We start from the raw sequence: 21,839 nt of genomic DNA, 5'->3' as shown, positions 1-21,839 counted from the left end.
CCAGATGGATCTGTAGCTGGCTGACAAATCGTACTCAGTGAGTAGTGCTCAATGATACTACATCCACATGGAGAGAAGTAAGCAGCGGGATACCAAAAGGTTCCGTCTTAGGCCCAGTACTCTTCAATATCTTCATAAATGACTTAGATGAGGGAATTGAAGGAGAACTCATCAAATTTGCAAATGACACCAAACTGACAGGAATAGCCAACACTCCAAAAGACAAACTCAGGATCCAAAAAGATCTTGACAAACTTGAACAATGGGCCCTATCCAACAAAATGAATTTCAATGTGGAGAAAAGCAAAGTTTTACATTTAGGCAGGAAAAATCAAAGGTGCAAGTACAGATTGGATGAGACCTAGGACCTTGGAGTCCTAGTGGACGATCACTTGACTATGAGCCAGCAGTGTGCAGTAGCAACCAAAAAAGCTAATACAATCCTGGGTTATATAAACAGAGGCATAGAATCAAGATCATGTGAAGTATTAGTACCACTTTATAAAACCCTAGTAAAACCACACCCGGAATACTGCAGCCAATTTTTGTCACCATATCACAAAAAAGATGTTGAGAGTTTGGAAAAAATTCAGAGAAGAGCAACTAAAATATCAAAGGCCTGGAGACTAAAACATATGAAGAATGGCTGTGGGACCTGGGTTTGGCTAGTCTAAAGAAAAGAAGAAATAGGGGAGACATGATAGCAGTATTCCAGTATTTGAGGGGCTGCCACTTTATTCACCAAAGCACCAGAGGGAAGGATGAGAAACAAGGGTTGGAAACTGATCAAAGAGAGAAATAACCTCGAATTAAGGAGAAATTTTCTAACAGTGAGGACAGTTAACCAGTGGACAGCTTGCCTTCAGAAATCGTGGACGCTCCATCACTGGAGATTTTTAAGAAGAGACTAGACAATCACTTGTCTGAGATGCTTGAGAGGGGGCCGGACTAGAAGACCCCCAAGGTCCCTTCCACTTCTATTCATTTGTTTTCCCTGCTATCTTAAAACTATGAGAAACAAACCACTAATTTGTTAGAAACATCAAATGTGCAACTGTATTTTAAATGACTAATATTATTATTCTAAATAGCTCCAGGAGACAATGGAAACCTATCTAATACCTACCGTAACTCCACAGTTTCAGATGAGAAATGGACATGTCCCACGTGTCCTGGTCCATAACCTGGTTCCCTACCCTATTCCATTTATTCAAAAGAAGATGGAGAAAAATTGCATACAAATGTAATCAAACATTTACTTCCATTTACTGTCATATTTGGTTTTGTGCAAACACACATCCAAAGAAAAAGGCATGATTTTACCAGACAGATATTAGGTGACTTTGGCACAACACATTAAGATGCCAAGCATTTTGTTCTGTTATGTTCAGATGAAATGATATGTGGATGAGTCTTCTGGAACCCGGCAGATTCTATGCCTAGCAGACCTTAATATATATTCACTCTTTTAAATCAGTAAAAGGGAAGGTTTTATGTTTCCACAAAATAAAAGTGCATAATCTAAAATCTAGATTATATTTGAAGGTTTTGGTTGAATGATTGGAGAATTACTTTGGATATATTTAGTCCAATATGCCAACACAATTATAACTATAAGAAAAATGTTTTTTAATATTGTTATAATTCATAGAGCTGCTAATGTATCAGGAATAAGTCATTCTATAGCTTCCAGTGCATACATGGTGTCACAAAGATCTGTCAATAAAATAAAATAATTGTGCCTTGAACAAGGTCTAAATACTTATATATCAATTGAACCAAGTCTGTGGTCTAGCATGGCTGTATGCTTATTTTATTGGTTTCTCCTTTAGACATATTCCTTTCTCCCTTGCACAGCAATTGTGTTAAGAAAAACTTAAATTTACATAAGCCATGCAAATGTATGCAGCTAATTTGAATAAGGTATAGGGAATTTTGTATATGTGCTTGAAACATGCAAAACTAGTCTGTGTAATGGTTGAAAAATAGAGGTAATACTGTTTCCTTGTAATGTTTCCAATAAATTAATACAAACACAAAGATTTGTGGAATCTAACAATTCAATCCTCTGAGAACTTAAATTGCTTTTATACTTTTTCTGCACTATTGTGCTCTTCCTGTCCAATTTATACGAACGTGTGATTGTTGGTAAGGGTGAGAAGAAAACAGATTTGAAATATGAATAGACAACCTGGCCTTATTATAAACTGACATATAAAAAATAAGAAACTGGAAAACTTATGTGATGCCGTAAATTTGAGCCAGTAGTGGAGTCATAATTTGTGATTCATGAAGGAATAATTTAAAATATTACAAACCCACTGAATTATTGACAGTACATTTATCTCTACTGATCAGAACATTACTTGATTCTTTTATTGTAATGGACCAGCACAGCTGCCTGAGATATTTGCTGAAAATGCATAAAGGAAGTAACTTTGACTTCATGCATCTACAGTTACAGATACTGTTTCCTGGAAAAAGTCACCTGAGCATAAAGGCATATTTTTTTCTACCATATATTTCCAAACTTGCAACATGTTAAAGTTAAATCATTACTTTCTTCCACACCAAATTTGCTTGATATGAAAGAATTTGAAGGTATTGATTATGGTATAGGAAGTCAAATACTGATTATAATGGTAGCCCTCGCTTAACGACAGTCACTTAGCAATCATTATAACCGACCACCCCAAAGCTACTTATGCCCCATTTTCAAAGTTCCAAAGCCCCCCAAATGTCATGTGATCACATTTTAAGTATTTGTAATATCCCACAGTCACAAAACCACAATTTTCAGCATGTTTTACTGGTTTCTCACATTTATTACTGATTACCAGCAAAAGCCATCCATTGGGTATAATGGGATTTGTTTAATGATTGTGATTGTCAATTAACCATAAAATCAATACAGTCACATGGTGACCCACTTAACAACTGCCATGCCTTACAGCTATAACTCCAGGCTCAAATATGGTCATAAGTCAAGGATTACCTGTATTCTAAAAGCAAAACTAAGTCTGTGGTGAAATAATATTTTTACATATCTAGTCTTTGAGCTGTTTTGTCAGTTGAGATAAATTTATTTTTGCTTTGTTTAAAAATGAGCAAAAATATATACAATGAAATAAAGACAATATAGGAATTTCATTTGCTTCAAGTGGACAGTGTCCAGAATAAAGCAGCAGTTCAAGAAATTTGGTTAAAATCTATATCTACAAAATAAAATGGAAAGAAAACATTTTAAAACTCAAGTTGCTGAATAACTACCATCAACTAGTAGATCCATGAGGCCTATTCAGCTAAAAGTCACAGCAGACTTTGTAATGCAATGATGTAATCTTGGCTTTGTGTCATTTATATTCAACCTAATTTTTTTTTCCTGAATAGACAGGCTGACAACAATATTGTTCAGTGTTGGTTTTTATTTGGATTGCTTCCAAATTGTTCACATGCCTTCATTGAATCACATCATGCCTGCTTAAATTTTCCCTGAATTCCTGCTTCCTCCTTGTCTCATATTTTATTTTGCTTTTAAAGCCTTGGTTATGTTTGTGAAACTAACCACCCTGGCCACAAAATTAGGATGTATCTTGCAGAGTGCATTCATTTTACTTTTTGCATATTTTTCCTGAGGTCATGTCAAGGTTAGTTTGAATTCCATCCTACATTAAGACTTCTTTCACAGCTATTTAGCTCTGCAGCCTACTCCCTGCTGGGGTCTGCCCCTTGGGCACGTCAAAGCTTCAGACCTGACAAATCACACACAGATGAAGCTGTATATTTTTTTTAACAGTTTCATCAGTAACATTTGCCTATACAGTATTTTTTTTCCTATATATTGAACTGCATTCTCTTGATTGTGGCATCAGGAAAATTTATTCTGTATGCAAAAGCATTGTTTCATAAAGAAATTGCTAAATATGAGGCCTTAGACAGTACAGTTAGAATTTACTCAGAGGCAAATATTTTAGAAATGAATGATTGTGTTTTCTGTTCTATTAGATTTTAAAATCAGATCTACAAAATGAACTGTGATATCCTTCGTTGAAATGAACTAAGTGACATTCTTGAGCAACCCACTATCTTCCAGCCCTCATTCAACTGTTTGTATACACCAATATGAATAATTCATTAATTAGTCTTTATGACTGTTCCTAGATATTAATAGGAACCCATAAATTCTCATAATTGGTAGACGTGTGGTTTAATGATTGCCATGAGAAGTATTTGAAAAAATATTATTAAAAGTTTGTGAACAAGGTAACTTGTTGAATGAAATCAGAGCAATATTCAAATTTATGAACAGTTTATGTGTACAGCTTTTTCTGCTGCCTATTTGGGCTACTGTAATGAAAAAGGACTTTTATGTATGTTTGTGGATTGTGTGTGTGCATGCTTGCATTTGCTTAAAAAGTATTGCCTCTGTCTCACTTCAGTATGGGCTTAAGGTTATATATTCATATATGTTTGTTGTTGTTGTTAATTGCGAAGTCATATATGTTATATGTTCATAAATATATTTTTTAAAACATATGAATTTAGCAAACACAGTTTTTATTTTATTCAATGCATTCCTACCTTTCAAATAAAAAAGTAACAATGAAGATAAAATAAATAAGCTACTAAAATCCATTAATTAATATACCACTAAAACAAACTCATCACCCTATTCCTAAATCCATTTAGGAACAAACTGAAGGATGTGCAAGCAATTTGGTCACAGTTGCTTGTCTTATATTATGTTTAAATATTTCTACTAAATTTTTAAAGTGTATTTTATATATTGAGTTTTTTAATAGCTTGTTAATTTGATATTTGTATTTTTTCTTCTTCTGAGTTTGGAAGCAATGTCAATATAAATGTTAAGAGCACATTGTGATGAAAATGTCTTTGATAGGGAAAGAGTCAACACAGACTATTTTGAGAGGGAGTTTTAAGGAGTAAGAGCAACTAGCATGAAGACTTGTTCTTATGTTCCCACCAAATGTATAATACAATACAATAAAAGACTTGGAAGGGACCTTGGAGGTCTTGTAGTCCAACCCCCTGCTCAGCAGGAAACCCTACACCATTTCAGACAAATGGTTGTCCAATCTCTTCTTAAAAACTTCCAGTGTTGGAGCATTCACAACTTCTGGAGGCAAGTTGTTCCACTGGTTAATTGTTTTAACTGAAATTTCTCCTTAGTTCTAGGTTGCTTCTCTCCTTGATTCATTTCCATCCATTGCTTCTTGTCCTGCCTTCAGGCACTTTGGAGAATAGCTTGACTCCCTCTTCTTTGTGGCAGCCCCTGAGATATTGGAACACTGCTATCATGTCACCCCTAGTCCTTCTCTTCATTAAACTAGACATACCCAATTCCAGCAATGTATTTGTGATAATGATAGGAGAGAGAGAAAAGTGTGTATTACAGTAATCCAGACAAGAAGTAATTAAAACATGGGTCAAGGAATTGGACTGGGCATCTTGAGAGATTTACATATCTAAGACAAGATTACTTGTCTTAGATATGTAAATGTGCCTCTGGCCATTATCAAAATCTAACATCCCAGTTAAGGGTTGAATGCTAGAATATATCTAAAATAAGTTCATGTTTTCAAGCAAAAGTAAATTCTTGTTCCTGATTTCTTTTTCAAACGAAACAGTCTGGAACAGCAATGAGTTCACTGTGGATGAGTCTTCAATAATGTTTTCACTTTCATCCAGTACATTACTGATACAGAAAAGTTTGAATGAGCACCATCAGCATATTGGTAGCAACAAACACCTGAACTCATTGGACAATCTTTCCTAGTTGTTTCATACATGAAATCTCAAGCATGGCTTATTATGTTTTAGCATGGCTTAATTTAGCTTAGTTTATTTTAGCTTTCTTTAGTTTAATGCAGGGGTGTCAAACTGGTGGCCCGCAGACTGGACGCGTCACGCAAAAGCCATACCCACCCCATTGGCGGCAATGGCAAAACTGTGACATCGTGAGTTTGACATGTCCGGTTTAATGTGTAAGTCTAAACGTATTTCTTGCTCTCTTGACATGTTTAGTTTCTTTGCCTCAATATACTTGATTGGAGACTATGGATTTTGCCATTCTTCTCCTTTGTACACTCCCATGTGGGAGTGGTCTGAGTTCCTGCTACTTATACTACTCTTCTCTGATTATTTAAAAAGTATAAGAATGAACAGAAGCAGTAACACAATTTCCCAATCAATCTTCTGGATAAGTTGTCCATCAAAGCAGCTGAAGCATATTCTGTCCCATAACAATTTCCAAAGTCAAACAGAAATGGATCTAAAAATTTTGGAAGAGAATAAAATGGAACTATAAGATAATATATTGTATATAGAAGAAAACATACAACTTTTAATTAAGTGTTCTAGGTCTTATGTGATTAATACTTGGAAGTACTGGAAAAATATTGATAATCTGATAATATATTTCTTATTTGAATAAATACAGCTGGAGTTCTTGGCTTTTAATGAGTATATTAGTGAGCAGCAATATATTTTTAAATAGGCTTAAGCTGTTAAGGATTTTTTAAAAAGCATCTTACCCTCTTTTGTTTTACAGGACAAAATGTACTGCCTTCTACAAATTGCTTGATTGACTGATGAAGTGTGTAATTATAGCTGCACTGCCATTTTGACAAAGCCACAATAACTGATTGTAGTTTAGTTCCTACTTAAGATACACCACCCTTTGCATAACAAAACCCGGTTTTACTGGTCTAATTTTTATTCAGAACAAAAGGCACCTGGAGATATTAACTATATACTAACAAGGAAGTATAGAACCTAGGGAAAAATAATAACATTGGAACACAACTGTACAGTTAGTTCAAGAGGAGTGGGTATCTAATGAAGAGTTGTCTAAAGGGCTGCTTGTTTGGAACTAATTAAAGACAGATCTTCTAAATAGCGAAAGGATCATGGGAATTACATTAGGTGTCTGGAGACTTGTTATTCTTTTGGCACTCTGATGGTGGAAGTTGTTAGTCTAGAAATAAAGCATCCTAATAACAACTCCTTCCCACTCACCCACTATTGGCTGAACAGTTGTATTTATGTTAACTGCCCTTGTTGCAATAAGATTCATATCAATGGTAAGAGTCCTGAAGAAAAAAAAACAACTTTTTTTCTTTGCATTAACACACTGCGGTGAGAAGAGTCTTACGCTTTCACTCATGCATTTCCAGCCTTCAATTAACGTGAAAGCAGTACAATGCCTACACAACTTCTCTTGCCTAGTGGTGCACCATTTATCATTGCAGTTTTACATTGACCTTGACACCCACTTCATTAGAATAAAGATTGTCTACCATTTAGGTTACATTGTTCCTCTGCACAGAGACCCCATGCAAATTTTCTGTTCAGATAGAAGAGCTGTGAGCCTGTCAGAGGTCATCTGCATTAAATGATTGCAGCTATTTTCCAACTGCTTCTTTTCATTCTACTCAATTCAGGCTAGGAGGATCAATCAAGCCTTCTGCCTGAAACAGTAGGACTGCTGGGAATATAACTGTTTTTGGTAGTAGTGGATATGCCCTAAACAGCATTAAATATTTAATATCAACTCATTAAAGGGCACACAAGATTTTAAAGTTACAGTCAAAATTTAAATGTCTTGGATCACATTATTTCATAAAAGTGGAGCATTTTTTTTTAAAAAAAAACCCACATTATTTTATTATGGCAAAATAAATTCTTTAAAAAAGAGTTTTTTTTCCATAGAATTGTGACAAAGATATAATTGAGGAGGTGGGGAGCTTAGATGAAAGACATAAATGCTGGCACACAAACACACACACACATATATACACACACACAGAGAGACATAGATACTGTCCATCTAACTCTCAGTGTATATATTCATTCCTTGCCTGAAATTATTTAAACAAAATGATTTTTTGTTTTGTACTATATGTTCATTAAGCCTTTCTTATTGTGCATAAATGACATTGTGCAATTTTTTAATTATTCTTTCTTAAAGGACTTTATAAGAATAAGTTACTGATTTCTTCCTTCAATTTTCAAGGTGATATAATTGGAGTTAACTTAACTTTTTAAAAAAATGATTTTTGAACTTCTATTTTCAATTCATTTTGATTTATATTAAAAATAATGCAATGTATCCCCAATTAACAATACATAGCCAAAATAGTGTGATTTCTAGATCATGCAACTAGAATAGCTTAGAGAAAAAGAAAACAAATTCTTAACCCTGGAAATTATTTGCTGTGTGAGTTTGGGCTACTTTAAACAATATTGCAGTTTTTAATTTTTCCCCCAAACCTTAGTAGCAAATTTGTCCCAATAATAAGAAAACTTATTATTCACTTAGAAGGACTATAGAAGTCTTTATAATTTTTCTGTGCAGTTATTTGGCGTGCTCTGATAGTAGGAGATTGCAAGAAGTTTGAACAAAGTAAGGGCTGCTAGATAAAAATATTCATTATAAAACCTGAACACCAAACAGAAATTCTGATTGTACTTGCAAGATATATGAAATATGGAATATAATCCTGCCTCTGGATTGTTTGTAAAATGTCTTCCTTTGGTGTTAGAAAAGGACTTGGTGCCTACGAGCTGTTGTGAAGGGTAGCCTGGCCTCTAGCAGATTCCTTCACTCTGCATGTATACAGCTGAGCTTTGGACTCTGGGCTTCGGAATAAAAAGAGTCTTTGTTCATTAATGAATGGCATTAGGCATGGGCTTCCTGAGGGGCCACCATGAAGCCTAGGCATGAAGAGCAGGAATATTAGCCAGAAAGCAAAGGATGTGTATGTATGTAGGCAGATGACAGGCAAAGTCGTGCATAGGTATCAGTTTTAATGCAATGTACATTTAGTAATTGGAGAATGTATCCACAGGGCAGTGTTCCTAATAAGAGGCTCTGTACAACCCATAGGAAGGAGTTATTTGCAAATGAAGTGCACGTACGTGTGTTGTATGTGCTCATACATGAGATGTATTTATATCTTGCAATAACTCTTGAGCAAGAAAGAAATCTGTGAACACTTGCAGAGTGTGTCAGTGAAAATTGAAGCATTGTTTAATTCATTAAACTAGTGTGCATTAGTCTGTAATTAAAACAGGGTCTAAAATGCATGATGTAAAATCTGAAGTGAAGCCCACTTTGAGTAATATTCCAACCACAGAAAAGTGTTCCTTGACTTAATTCTTCTTTCCCTTATACTCACAGCTCACTATGTTTGGTATGTCTGGTCTCTTTTCACTTTAACCCACAGAAGCACCATACAAAAGTCTTACAATAGATGTCTTAATCTCTCTGTATGCTTTTAAAGCATTATTTTGAATTCCATCATGCAGCCTTTTTTTTCTTTCCTTTTTTTTTTTTTTTTTTTTTGCTTTCCTCTTCTGAAGTTTTATTGCAACAAAATTCCCAGGGAGCTTTAGACCCAAGGGCTGCATAATATTGTCCTAACATTTCACTCTAGGGCAGGAATATGTATCTAGACCCTGATTTTTGTGGGACGAGGGTGGGGTAGGGGTACGCAATGCTGCTCTTTCAGGAAAAGTAGGCAATAAAGACTTGGTCTGTTCTTAAATGTCAGAATTATTATTGTTATTATTATCATTAACCGCAGAGTTGGCATCCACAATCTTTTCATAATGATTTCTTTCTTTGACCTCTTGGTGACTAGGCATCTTGTTCTTTAACACTGAAGGAGACAAAAAAAATGCTTAGTTGCTCAATGAGTGTCTTCTAGGCCAGTTTCAAAATGGCTTATTCTTCTGGTTTCCATGGTGACAATTAATGCTGTTTCAAGGCATTGTTCCAGTCTCTGTTTGGACAGAATTTTTGGGTGTGATTTTTCACACACACACACACACACACTTAAAGAAAAAGCTGGCCACTTTAGGAAACATTCATCACAAAATTCTCTTAATAATCTTTTCTACATTTCCTGATTATGTTCCAGGGAATTGTCTTTATTACAAACTTTTTATGAGATATCCAAAGTGTATTAGTTTTAATTAGTTTAAAAGATTGTAAGTGGAGAAGGAAAAAAGGATGAGGGGAAGAGAAGGGAATCACAATTCCTCATCTTAAATCATGCTCCTGCCTTTTTCTCTTGAGTGGATTCAGAATAAACCCCTTCTATTTGTCCATAGATATAAACACCAAAAAAACAATATAAGGCTTTTTTTTCTGTGGGCAAATGAAGTAGAAAAATAAATATTAAATCATCTTGTGTATCATAGCTATTGTTGGATGGTGGAGAAAAAGAAAGGAAAATGATGTGACTTTTAAAATTCTTAATCTCATTGTTGGCTATTGAACAGTAATCTATATCATAACATTCACAGCCTGTCACAATACAGCCGTCTTTGCTCACTTAATGCTGAGGGTAGAATGAATATGAAGATTAAATTATCTTCTCACCACAGGATAAAGAACTCCTACTAGACTAAGGTTGTGCAGCACTGATAGAGCTTGGAAGCTAATTTTGCAGAGTGTAGGTGTTTGAAGGGTAAAAAAAAATTACTATGTGCTATCAGAACCTTAGCTCAACAGTACAGTAAGCATTTTTCTCACAGTGAAATAAATAACTTCAGTTTAAGCCCTTTACCTTGAAACAATATTGACTGTTCTTTTCATAGCTGGTGCATTTTTCAGTTAATTTTTTTTTTATCCTATAACTTTCCCAGACACTATACAATGCATATTCTAGCAATTAGCCTCTTTTATCATACTGTTTATGCAGTATGATACCCTGTGAGAGAGACAGCATATAGAAATCTAACCTATATATTTGGTTTAATGTAATAATCTTTTATAGCATCTGTCACAAGGACTCTTCGTATTATGCAGCATAGTGCAACCATTTTATTTAGGACCCAAATTAAATGATACCCATTAGGTCTTTATGATAACTAGAGTATTATTGTTAAGAGACATATGTTGCCTGATTTGTTTAGATGTTAATCTTTACCAGCTCAAAAACACAACTACGATACTTTTCAGCCCAAAGCAAACAAACCCAGTTTATTACAGATAAAAAATATTAGTAGATAAGTCCAAAACGTAGTCACACAATTAAAGAACTCCCTTAGACTAGGAAAAATATAAAATAAGTGAAACCACGTAGATTGTACTGTCTAGCTGAAACAGACCTGGATTTCTCTTGATATTATCCATACTTGCAGAAATAATTATGTAAATCTTTTTCAGCTATATCATCTTTAAATAGAAATCAGATTACATAAAGCAGATTGTAATCTCCTCTAGTCACCCTTTCCAGTTGAAAAGGCAATCATATAGAGCCAACAAGCATACTTTTTGGCAATTTTAGCTCAGGGAAAAGATTAGCTATTTTGTGATCCAATCCTATCATTTGAAACCTGATTACTTCTTGTTCAAGCAGACTTTTTTTATTTTTAGAAAAACAGCTTCTAGTTTCCTTTTCACATATTGAAAAGACAAGTTTGTTTTATAAATCTAGACAATCATTGGTTGCCTCTTATGCATATTCATGCTTATTTTTGATACACTGGCATCTGGGCTGTGTTCATTAATAATGAGAAATACTTTAAATCATCTAATTTAAAACAGTTTGTTCTGTGATCCACAAATGACTAATATTTGAAGTTGGCAAAATATAAATGATATTTATGTGCAGTGCAAATGAAAGATTAAAATATGAAATTAACAATATGCAAACATATTCATGCAAATACTGACGATCTATTAGCTGAAAGAATGATTTCACAACTTCCTTGTTTTCTGCTAAGTAGCCTCCAATTATATTTTGTTTTGTTTTGTTCTGTCAGGCAACGTGTTCTTGGATCTGACAAAAGTGCTCAGGTTTCAAATGTTCTTTAGTCTGCTTTGACTTTGCTCTAGTTTCTTCTGGTTTTAATTTTTTTCCCTTCAATGGCAGCAGAAGGAACTTTATTCTTTAGGTTTCAAAAAAGCCTAATGTTAAATGTGCAAATTGCTAATAGACAAGCGTTATTTATATGACACTTTTAAATGCCTTTTGGACAATTATGTTTTGTACTAGTATCTAAATACATATTATCACTGTTTCTTTAAAACAGGAAGAAACTGTGCCTATGAACTTGAGTGTGTGTGTGTGTGTGTGTGTGTGTGTGTGCATGGCGTATGCATGTTTGTGTATATGTGTATAACACAGACAGAGAAAAAAATGAGGCCAGTACGATGTTGTTGTGGGGGGGTTGCCAAGTAAACTCCCTGTGATTTGCTCAAATTTATTTCAGAGTCTCCCAACTTGGCTAAGACATCTGTGGGAGGAGGAGTGATCTGCTCCTAATAAAGTCATCACTTTACATGTTATACATAAGTTGCACCATAATTCAATTGATGTGTGTCATTTGCATGGTGATATCATAATATATGATAGTATTATGGCTTCCTCTGCATGCCTTTGTGCAGAGTTTTTCAAGCTTATACCTTCCAGAGGTGGTAGAATTGCAGCTCTTAAAATTGGTGGCTATGATTGGGAATCTGGGTAGCACCAATGGAAGAAGGTTGCTATAAGAGCCCTCTAGGCATTTAGTGGCTTTCTGTGGATTCTGCAGTACAAAGTATGAGATCCAATGTAATATCATCATATTTTGTATGCTCACTGAAACATTAATTTTAGTTTTACAGGCAATAGACTTCTTTTTCATGTTTACAGTAAACTTTTTTCTAAGTCAAGATGCTTTGAAACATGACAGAAAAATGTACCCACTGGGCCCTTCCTGCCAATGCTTAAGCTAATGAGCTATTCATGAATATTTAACCTCTATTCCCATGTTGAGTGAGCCAAACAAGACATTGTCCTGATTACCTGGCCAACTGTGCCGGCTCTTCAGAAGACCCAATGGAAAGGAAATGATTATTTGCCAAGTCATAAACTAAGGTTAGAGAGACATGTGAATACACTCAGATTATGATATGGACTGTGATTTGTTGGCAAATGTAAATGTATTTTAAAATGCAATTAAGATTCATATGACCTTGAATAGGATAAAGTCACTCGCTGGATCCCAGCCAAAGAAACAATTGTATGTGAGAACATGACAAAAATTGTTTCTCCCAAGAATTGAGAGATACAAGGAAATTTATAAACATCACCTTTAAAATGGTTTGGTATAAATATTGTTTCCCGTTATATGTGAATTATTTTCATTAGCTTGAATTAGAATTGGGAATCAAATGAATGCAGAGACCCTACCGAACAGAATTGGAAGCCATCTTTAGGTCACAATTGTCCTCATTATTCTCATTTTGTAATTTTAAAAGTCATTTAGAAGTACATGAATTACATAAGAGTAACATCATATTCAGTCCTCTTACTTTCTAAGATTATATTTTAATAAAAGGTATTCTTCTATAGCTAACTCATCTTTTTTTTCATTTTAGAGGTACAGTGTAGAAATGTCAATCAGACATCCCAAAAAGATGGAATTGCTGAGTAAAGTTGAAGCTTTGAAGAGAAGTGGTGTTTTACTACCAAGTGATCTCCTTGAAAAAGTGGATTCAATTAATGAAAAATGGGAACTGCTTGGGGTATTTGCATTTTTATTACTGTTTGTGGGTTCTGTGTCCTTTTTCTCTGTCTTAAAGTATGCTCTGTCTGATTTTTATATGGACCCTTTAATTCAACTCACTGGATACATTTCAAACATACTATTATAGAAATAGTATGTCTGTTTTTTTACTCTCTGTTTGTGTCTGGTCCAACTTCAATAATTTTAGTACTTTAATGCAGAAAAAAACATAAGTAAAATATGCCATGTATTATGGGTATGCACTAAGTCAGCTCTAATACAGTATACACTATAATACAGATATACATGGACTGTCACACTTGAGTGAATATTAATAGAATTTATTCTGAAGGTACATGTTAGAGACATCTACTCTTTAACTATTTACTATACCCTAAAGATGAAAAGTGGGGATGTCACTACATATTTCATCTCATACTGATGCTGCAGAAAATAAATGTGCAAATATGGCACCCATCTGAAATCACAACTCTGAGGGTAGCAATCAGGATGTGTTTCATAGTGACATGTGCAGCTCGTTTTTGACAAAAGAAGTAAACAAAAAAGTAAAGATTTTATCTAATTCATTTCATGCTATAATAGTCCCACTGTCAACCAAAGGTGAGATTCTAGCAACATCTGCAGCACAGTGAGTCTCTCAGTCAGATACCAATAAGGCATTGTGTCAGAAGCATTACTGCCAATTGCTAAAAGGTATGGGAGAGGGCAAATGTGTTTCTACTAGCCATTCCTTCCCTTAATTGGTGTCACTCAAGATCAAAGGTCAGGAAACTTTACAAACTAAATGATAAAGTCATAGGTAAGCAATAATTTTAGTAAAAGTTCTACACCTTCAGACTTTTAAATAATAGCCTTAAAAACAATGGATGCATCCCCACCTCACTGTATCCATCCCCTGCAAAAATAGTTTCAATGCAGTGTGATTCAGCTACACACAAGCAAATAATAACAATAGTCATAAAAATCAGAATAATGAGAGGAAAAATAAGTAACACAAGGTAGCACTCTCATACAAGCCACAATCAGAAAGAAGGTTAATCAGTGTTGAATTCCTGTCCAAATTCAAGTAAGTTCCAGGAGCTGCAAGTAAAAAGACTTTGTTCTGCATACCTGCTGATTACCATTCTGATGGCAGAGAAAACAAAGAACAAAGAGGCACATGTGGGAGCATATTGCTTTTTAGATCACCTTCCAGAAGACAGCATTTTGGACTGACCTTAGAGCCAAACTAGGAGTTAATTAAACGAAATAACAGTGGAATAATACATACAGAAAAACATTCCCATCAGGCTTCTATATAAACTACCATTTTTGACATGTTGTATAGACAACATCACATGTATTGTTTCCAGTAACTAATATATGGGCAAAGTACATGAACTCTCCATGCAGAGATCCACTTTTCAGAATTCTGCACTCAGCCTACCACGCAAAAAGCCAATTTCTGTACATTTACCACTTTTCATATATCAAAATATCTTTTGGGGGAAAATGCACTTTTAGTTTGAGATGTTTAAATACTGCAATATAAAAATGCAATATTTTATTGGGAGAAAAGTTTCTGTCCTTAACAGTTACATAATATTCCTTGATGCCAATGTCTATAGACCAATGACGTTTCCATAGTTTTGGAAATATTATTAAACACTTGCCTGCATATATTTGCCTCTGTCCGTATACTTTGGCCACATATTACTTACTGAAAACACTAAGACAAGGAAAAGAATTACACATACTATGCTGAATGGATGGATATTTGATATGATGAGTTTGTATAGCATTGATTATCTGCTCAAGGTGGCATAAGACTATGTTTCCAACAACTGTTTTTGGAATCCCCAAGTTTTTAATCATATTCAGCAGCAATAGTATTTTTAATTCTGTTTCTTTTGTTTTCATTAGGAAGAAGCAATCACTATGTCATATAACAGTTCTCTCTTTCCAAATTCCTTCCACTAGCAAGGTAGATTTTGTGTGATGCAGAAAGGACTATTTTATAGCAAACTCAAATTCCCCTTGGGCATTCAAAATTAATTGTTCATCTTTTTAAATCAGTGCATTTCAAGAACAATCCTAAATTCTTGGTTACCCCAGAAGCATATACAGTCAGTCAGAAAAGCAATTAATCAACTTTCCTTCATTAAAATAATCAGATTTTAAAACAGAAATAAAAGACCACTCTGCCATTTAAAATGAATTTTAAAGGTCCTTTCTTTTTCTATCAAGAAGCAATTTTATATTACTTTTTCAATTAATTTCTGCATTTACAAAAAAAGTTGCTTTTTCTTCTTAAATGAAATTTCACGTCTAATGAGCAGTTTTTGATGGAGTTTTCTTTAATTTAATAAAAAAACTGGAAACTAACAACACCATGCATACTGTTTAATTGGCATGATTACTTTTAATTGGCATAAAAAAATTAAAGACAAGGATTTTAACTTCTAACAATGGTAAAATAGAGAGATATGGTTTTTAATATTACTTTCATCTAAGGTGAACAGTGTGGAATGGAAATACATTAGAATGAAATGTCAGTGGTGCGTACAGTTTAATCTGTGAAATTTTGTCCCCTGTGCTGAATATTACTCAGTCTCAATTGCATATTAAACAACCCTATCAAGGCAGGCATTGGCATCTGCTGTGCTGACACAAATTGTGAATTAAATGAAATTGATGTCCTCTGTCGTATATTTATGAAGACGGACCATTCTCTGAAGTATTCTGTTTATGAAGAATTTATGATTGCAAACTGTTCCAGAACAAAAAAGTGGCAATAAATTCTTTTTTGTGACCCTACCCACCAAGGGCATTGATTTCACCTCCTGCTGCTACTTTTGTTACAGCGTAAAAACAATAGCTAAAGCTGGATTCCACTGAGAGCCTTCAAATTATCAATATTTGAGCCATCAAAATAGAAGGGTGTTGCCAAGAATGCTTGTTTTATTCTGTTACGATCTCCTAAACACATTATTTGCACAATGTTTGAGAATAGATGAGTATCTGTTGATTTAATTCAGTATGTATTTCAAAGCCTATTGTTAGGCTATTAAATTCTCAAAACACGGTATTTCCCATTTCACTGATTTGAATGGGACTAATCCTAACTTACTCTCCCTCTAATAATTCATTAATTATTGCAGGCAAAGAAGGTCTAGCTTTTGGAAGCCTTGATAGCAATAACTCCAATTACCATGCAACCATTCACATAATTTTAAAGTTTGAGACATTGTAATTACGGCCAAACCGAATCTTTAATGTCCCCTATTTGGCTATTACCTAAATTAGCCCAAGTGAAACTGAATCCAAGTAGTTTTATATAAAATTTGATAGTGATGAATGATCAAATAGTAGCCTAATACATACTGTAGAAATACCCACATAAATATAATAACATATACATACATCTATATCGGTATCCATTTTCAGACCCAACAGGAGCAAAGATTAAACTATTCTTTGATGATCTCTGCCATATTAACACTTTTAAAATGATGTATGATGGAGTAAGTTTTCTTGGGTACAAGAAGAAAGCTAGCTGAATTTTACATTCCTGCAATCCCATTTCCCTCTCCTTTTTTTTGTTGAAATAAAAGGATTGGTTGGTACACAAGTGGATTGGTGAGAATCTCTACAGAATCTAAGAATTGGCATCATTTAATTGGAATCACCAATAAATCCCAATAAATTGACTTATAACTCTGCAGTCTAAGAGCTAAGATATATGCTAATATTAACCCTATCACTATAACAAATCGAAGTGATTGTAAGACCAAATAAGATGACTTGCAATAAATTCTGAATGAAAAAAATATTTAAAAAAAACATAGAAAAATGTCTCTCATATATCTTTGTGAGCTAGTAAATCTGTCATGACCATCCCACGTAGTTTGTGGCATCTGGTCTTTTTATTTTTCCTTATTGGTTTTTCATATGGCCATACTTTGTGGCACCTTATCAGTTCCCCTTATGAAGGAGATCTTCTTTCTGCATTTATTATTTACACCATGACAAGCTGGCACTCATGTCCCAGATCAACCTGCTTCATTGAATACATATTCTATAATTACAGAGGCTCTTGTATTTGAAAGCTTGTCTACTTATTTCATGAGCGTGTTTTGCAAAAGTTCAAAAACACAAAATGTATAGCTATTTTAATACATTAAAATTAGCATTTTAAAGAAATAATTGAGAAAACTGACAGAAGTAAACATAATTGTGGTAGACTGGAACCATTTTGTGTTTCTGTACTTCCTGTTTGGAAATCCTACTGAATCCTACTGAAAACAGCAATTAATTTAAATTCCATTGATTCCATTGATTTCAGTATATCTTCTCTACACATGTCTAAGCCTTCACTATCCAACGTCATTGGAATGTTCAGTTATTGGCAATTTTAAAACTTCCCATGTAGTCTATTTCCCATTTCATTATAGAATTCTAAAATTTCTTATTACAATTTTAGTTCACCTAGATCAGAGTGCACAATCTACACCCACCTAGTTGTTTTAGACCATAACTCTGAGAAGCTCCAGCAAGAATAGTCAATATTTTCAGAGCTTGGGGGCTGTATTCCAAATCATGTGGAGAACACATTATTGCATTCTTAATTGTAATTAATTTAAATTATAAACTCCTGAGCAAAGTAATCAGTTCTCTCATTATATCATTTCATATGTCTTGTTATACATGAAGTTAAGAAAACAGTGACTCTGATACAAAATGTTGTAGCAAAAGGCATTTTTCTTTGGGTAGGGAGTTACCTCCTTCTTTTGAATTTCTTTCTCACTTGTCTCCTAGCTCTAAGTCTTCTTTGCTATTATATCACACCATTCAAGATATATCTAGCTCTCAACAGAAACTTTTAATGAAAGATAAATAATTGTAATAATTTTGAGTGGAAACAGAGATCTTCAGTCATAGGTCTATTTGCAGTTTTTTGGATCCAAACCAGTTCTTACTAAAATTCTTCTATAGGAAAAAAAATAGCACTGAGATGAATCCAGATTACCAGGTTTTGGATTGTTCAATTAGTGGCAATTAATTTTAAAACTTCCCATGTAGTCTATTTCCTATTTCATTATAGAATTCTAGTTAAAATTTCTTGCTACAGTTTTAGTTCACCAAGATCAGAGTGCATAATCTAGATCCATCTAGTTGTTTTAAACCAGGGGTGTCAAAGTGCTGGTCTGCGGACTGGATGCATCATAGCCAAACTGTGCCCACCCCATTGATGGCAAAAAAGTCACGATATATTGTGACATGTCACGTGACGTTGCAAGTTTGACACCCCTATTTTAGACCATAATTCTGAGAAGCTCCAGCAAGAATAGGCAATATTTTCAGAGCTTGGGGACTGTATTCCAAAGCATGGGGAGAACATCATTATTGCATTCTTAAATGCAGTCTAAGCTATCATTGTTTACTTTTGGCTTTTGTGAGAATCAAACCTTTGTGATGAGCCATGGATTCAGCAAATTGTGTAACTCCAGCATTATGGCAACTTCAAATCATAGCTTAATGTCTATATTTCAGCTTTGTATAACACATTTTACTATATATAGCCATATATACATATTAGGTATATAATTATATAATATATAATTAGGTTATATAATATAACTAGAATATTATACCGATAAACTTCTATTGATGATCAAACTTATTTGAGAACAGTTTACCCCAAAGCAATTCAGTTATGGGCTCAGATAGTATTTTGATAAGAATCTATTAGAAATATACTAAAAACACTAAAACCTGTTCTGTTTCTACTTACTGGGATTGAGTCATGCTGAATTCAGCAGAATATTTAAAAAACATGCATAAGATAAATCAGGAGTTAGAGTGACTAATTTGGTTGCTTTCTAGCCAGTTAGATATATGTACTTTAGAACTTTAGATTAATCTATGTTTTCTTTCTCTGTTGCATTAGAAAACATTACAAGAGAAGATTGAAGACTCATTGGTGGGGCACAGCGGGTTAGGATCACGTGACTTGCTGTCCCCTGAAAGTGGCAGCCTAGTAAGGCAGCTGGAGGTCAGAATCAAAGAACTGAAAGGGTGGCTGAGAGATACTGAGCTTTTTATCTTTAATTCCTGTCTGAGGCAAGAAAATGAAGGAACAATGAATGCGGAGAAGCAACTGCAGTACTTTAAGGTAATAAAAAAGCATTGATGCAAGTTGGGTTGATTTTTGGAGCAATATAGAATATAAAATGCATATATGTTTTATGCTGTTACCTGCACAGTCAATTGTGAATATATAATTTCTGCACATTTATATGAAGACATTGCCTTTTCTGTTACAGAACTTCATTTTAAACATATTTTTTTCTGTACATAAACATTTGCAAGGACCAAAATAATTTCAGTCTTACATCCTGACTCCTTATCATTGTCTCATTGCATTCTGTACACTCTATCCAGCTTAATGAAGACTCATTGTGTGATTTTTAGTAGTAAGTTACTCTTGCATAGGTTTAGCATAAATAAGAGAAAAAGGAAAAAGCATGCCGCTGGTTTTGTATTAGTACAGTACTGTGACCAACTGATAGAAGTGAACCAGCACCTTTGCTGTATAGGTTGAGATTTGTCATTAGCTAGTTGCCCACTAGCCAATGTTCAGGCACAGATTGAGCCTTGTTAATCAACAAAAATGTTGAACAAGGATGGCAACTCTGACAGCAGAATATATATCATAATAATTGTATTGTTTCATCTACATCATAACCAACATAAAAGCATAACAGAAGTTGCCATTGAGCATATAAGGGAGGATCATATTTGACTTTGGGGGAACTCAGAAATGGATTTTTTAAAGGGAAAATGCAGAATGGGACTTTACCGACATTGTGCCATCTTGATAGATGAGTGCTGTCTAAAGGATGTGTAGGAGTGACTTTTGTGATATGGCAGCAGATCAGGCCATAGTGTTAAAGACTCAGCTACAACTTTTAATTTTATCCTCAAATTAATCAAGTGGCAAAAATAGCTGTTGACCAAGTCCTATGTAAATCACGTCATTATTCAGCTCATTAATAATTAAGACAGGTTTCATATATTATTCCTTTCAAAATTAAACCATCATATTATTGAGGACAATATATATTGGCTACAGTGAGGACCCACATTCTTTGCAGAGGTATACTGTAGGTCCAATCTTTTAGCCCTCTTTGTCTCCTTAAATTTAATGTCCAGATTAAGCAAGTTTTCAAATCAAATTCCTACAAGACACTTGATGCAAGATAAAAGCTGGTATATTTAAGACTATAAAATATATAATGCATGTATTTTCAATAAAATTTTTAGAAAATTTTCAAGAACTTAGTTAGAATTTAATTTAGCAAAAATACAATAATATTGGATTTGACTATGATATATGAACCATGATTTCAGAATAGTTTTTCATATTATATTCTAACAGACAGTATTTATTTTGTAAAAAAGGACAATTCTTTAATTTTGGTTTTCATTTTGCATTGTATTAGTTCCGTAGAAAGATGAAATTTGAAAAAAAGGAACTGATCATTATTTAAAGATGCTGAAACTGTATAGTAATTTAACTTGTTGAGCAAAGATCAATATTTTAAACATCTTGATTTATCTGTTAAAACTGCATACAGGTAGTCCTTGACTTACACAACTGAGACCAGAATTTCCATTGCTAAGCAAGGTGGTTGTTAAGTGAGTTGTCACCAACTTTACAACCTTTCTTGCCATTGTTGTTAAGCAAATCTTTGCAGCTGTTAAGTGAATCCTGTGGTTTGGTAAGCTTGCCTTGCCCCATTGACTTTGCTTGTTGGAAGCCAAACACCATATACAGTACATTGGTTGTCAAGCACCTTAATTTTGTTCAGTCTGTGGGGATGCTGCAATGGTGGCACAGTGGTTAGAATGCGGTATTGCAGGCTGACTCTGCTAACTGCCAGGAGTTCAATCCTCACTGACTCAAGGTTGACTCAGCCTTCCATCCTTCCGAGGTCAATAAAATTGAGGATCCAGATTATGGGGAAAATATGTTGACTCTGTAAAACCACTTAGAAAGGGCTGTAAAGCACTGTGAAGTCTAAGAGCTATTGCTATAAGTCATAAGTCACTTTTTTCAATGCCTTGTGACTTCAAATAATTGATAAACTAATGCTTGTAAGTTGAGGACTACCTGTACTGCAAATGTGTCAGAACTTTTCAAAACACTAAATATGAGAATGAATTCATTGTTAAAAATACAAGGATTTCCACTCACAGGGAAATTATAGAATGTATTCAACTGAAAGTATTTTCAAGTCTTCTGAAACAAT

The 21,839-nt window shown here is 34.2% G+C and overlaps 1 protein-coding gene across 7 annotated transcripts in view; it reads left to right on the top strand.

Moving 5' to 3' along the window:
* The window catches only part of AKAP6 (A-kinase anchoring protein 6), a 288,472-nt gene that overhangs the window by 210,077 nt on the left and 56,556 nt on the right, over positions 1-21,839 (top strand). For all 7 annotated transcript variants that reach the window (XM_039351877.1, XM_039351874.1, XM_039351875.1 and 4 more), the window contains 2 exons: positions 13,397-13,543; positions 19,475-19,699. In XM_039351877.1, the coding sequence (XP_039207811.1) occupies positions 13,397-13,543; positions 19,475-19,699 (372 nt within the window). The remainder of the gene's footprint in view (positions 1-13,396; positions 13,544-19,474; positions 19,700-21,839) is intronic.

This window comes from Crotalus tigris, unplaced genomic scaffold (genome assembly GCF_016545835.1).
Source record: "Crotalus tigris isolate CLP2741 ecotype Arizona unplaced genomic scaffold, ASM1654583v1 scf7180000018371.15429387391:27106975, whole genome shotgun sequence".
Classification (NCBI taxonomy): domain Eukaryota; kingdom Metazoa; phylum Chordata; class Lepidosauria; order Squamata; family Viperidae; genus Crotalus; species Crotalus tigris.
The sequence above is the reverse complement of the archived record's forward strand: the minus strand, read 5'-3'. Positions and strand labels throughout refer to the sequence as shown.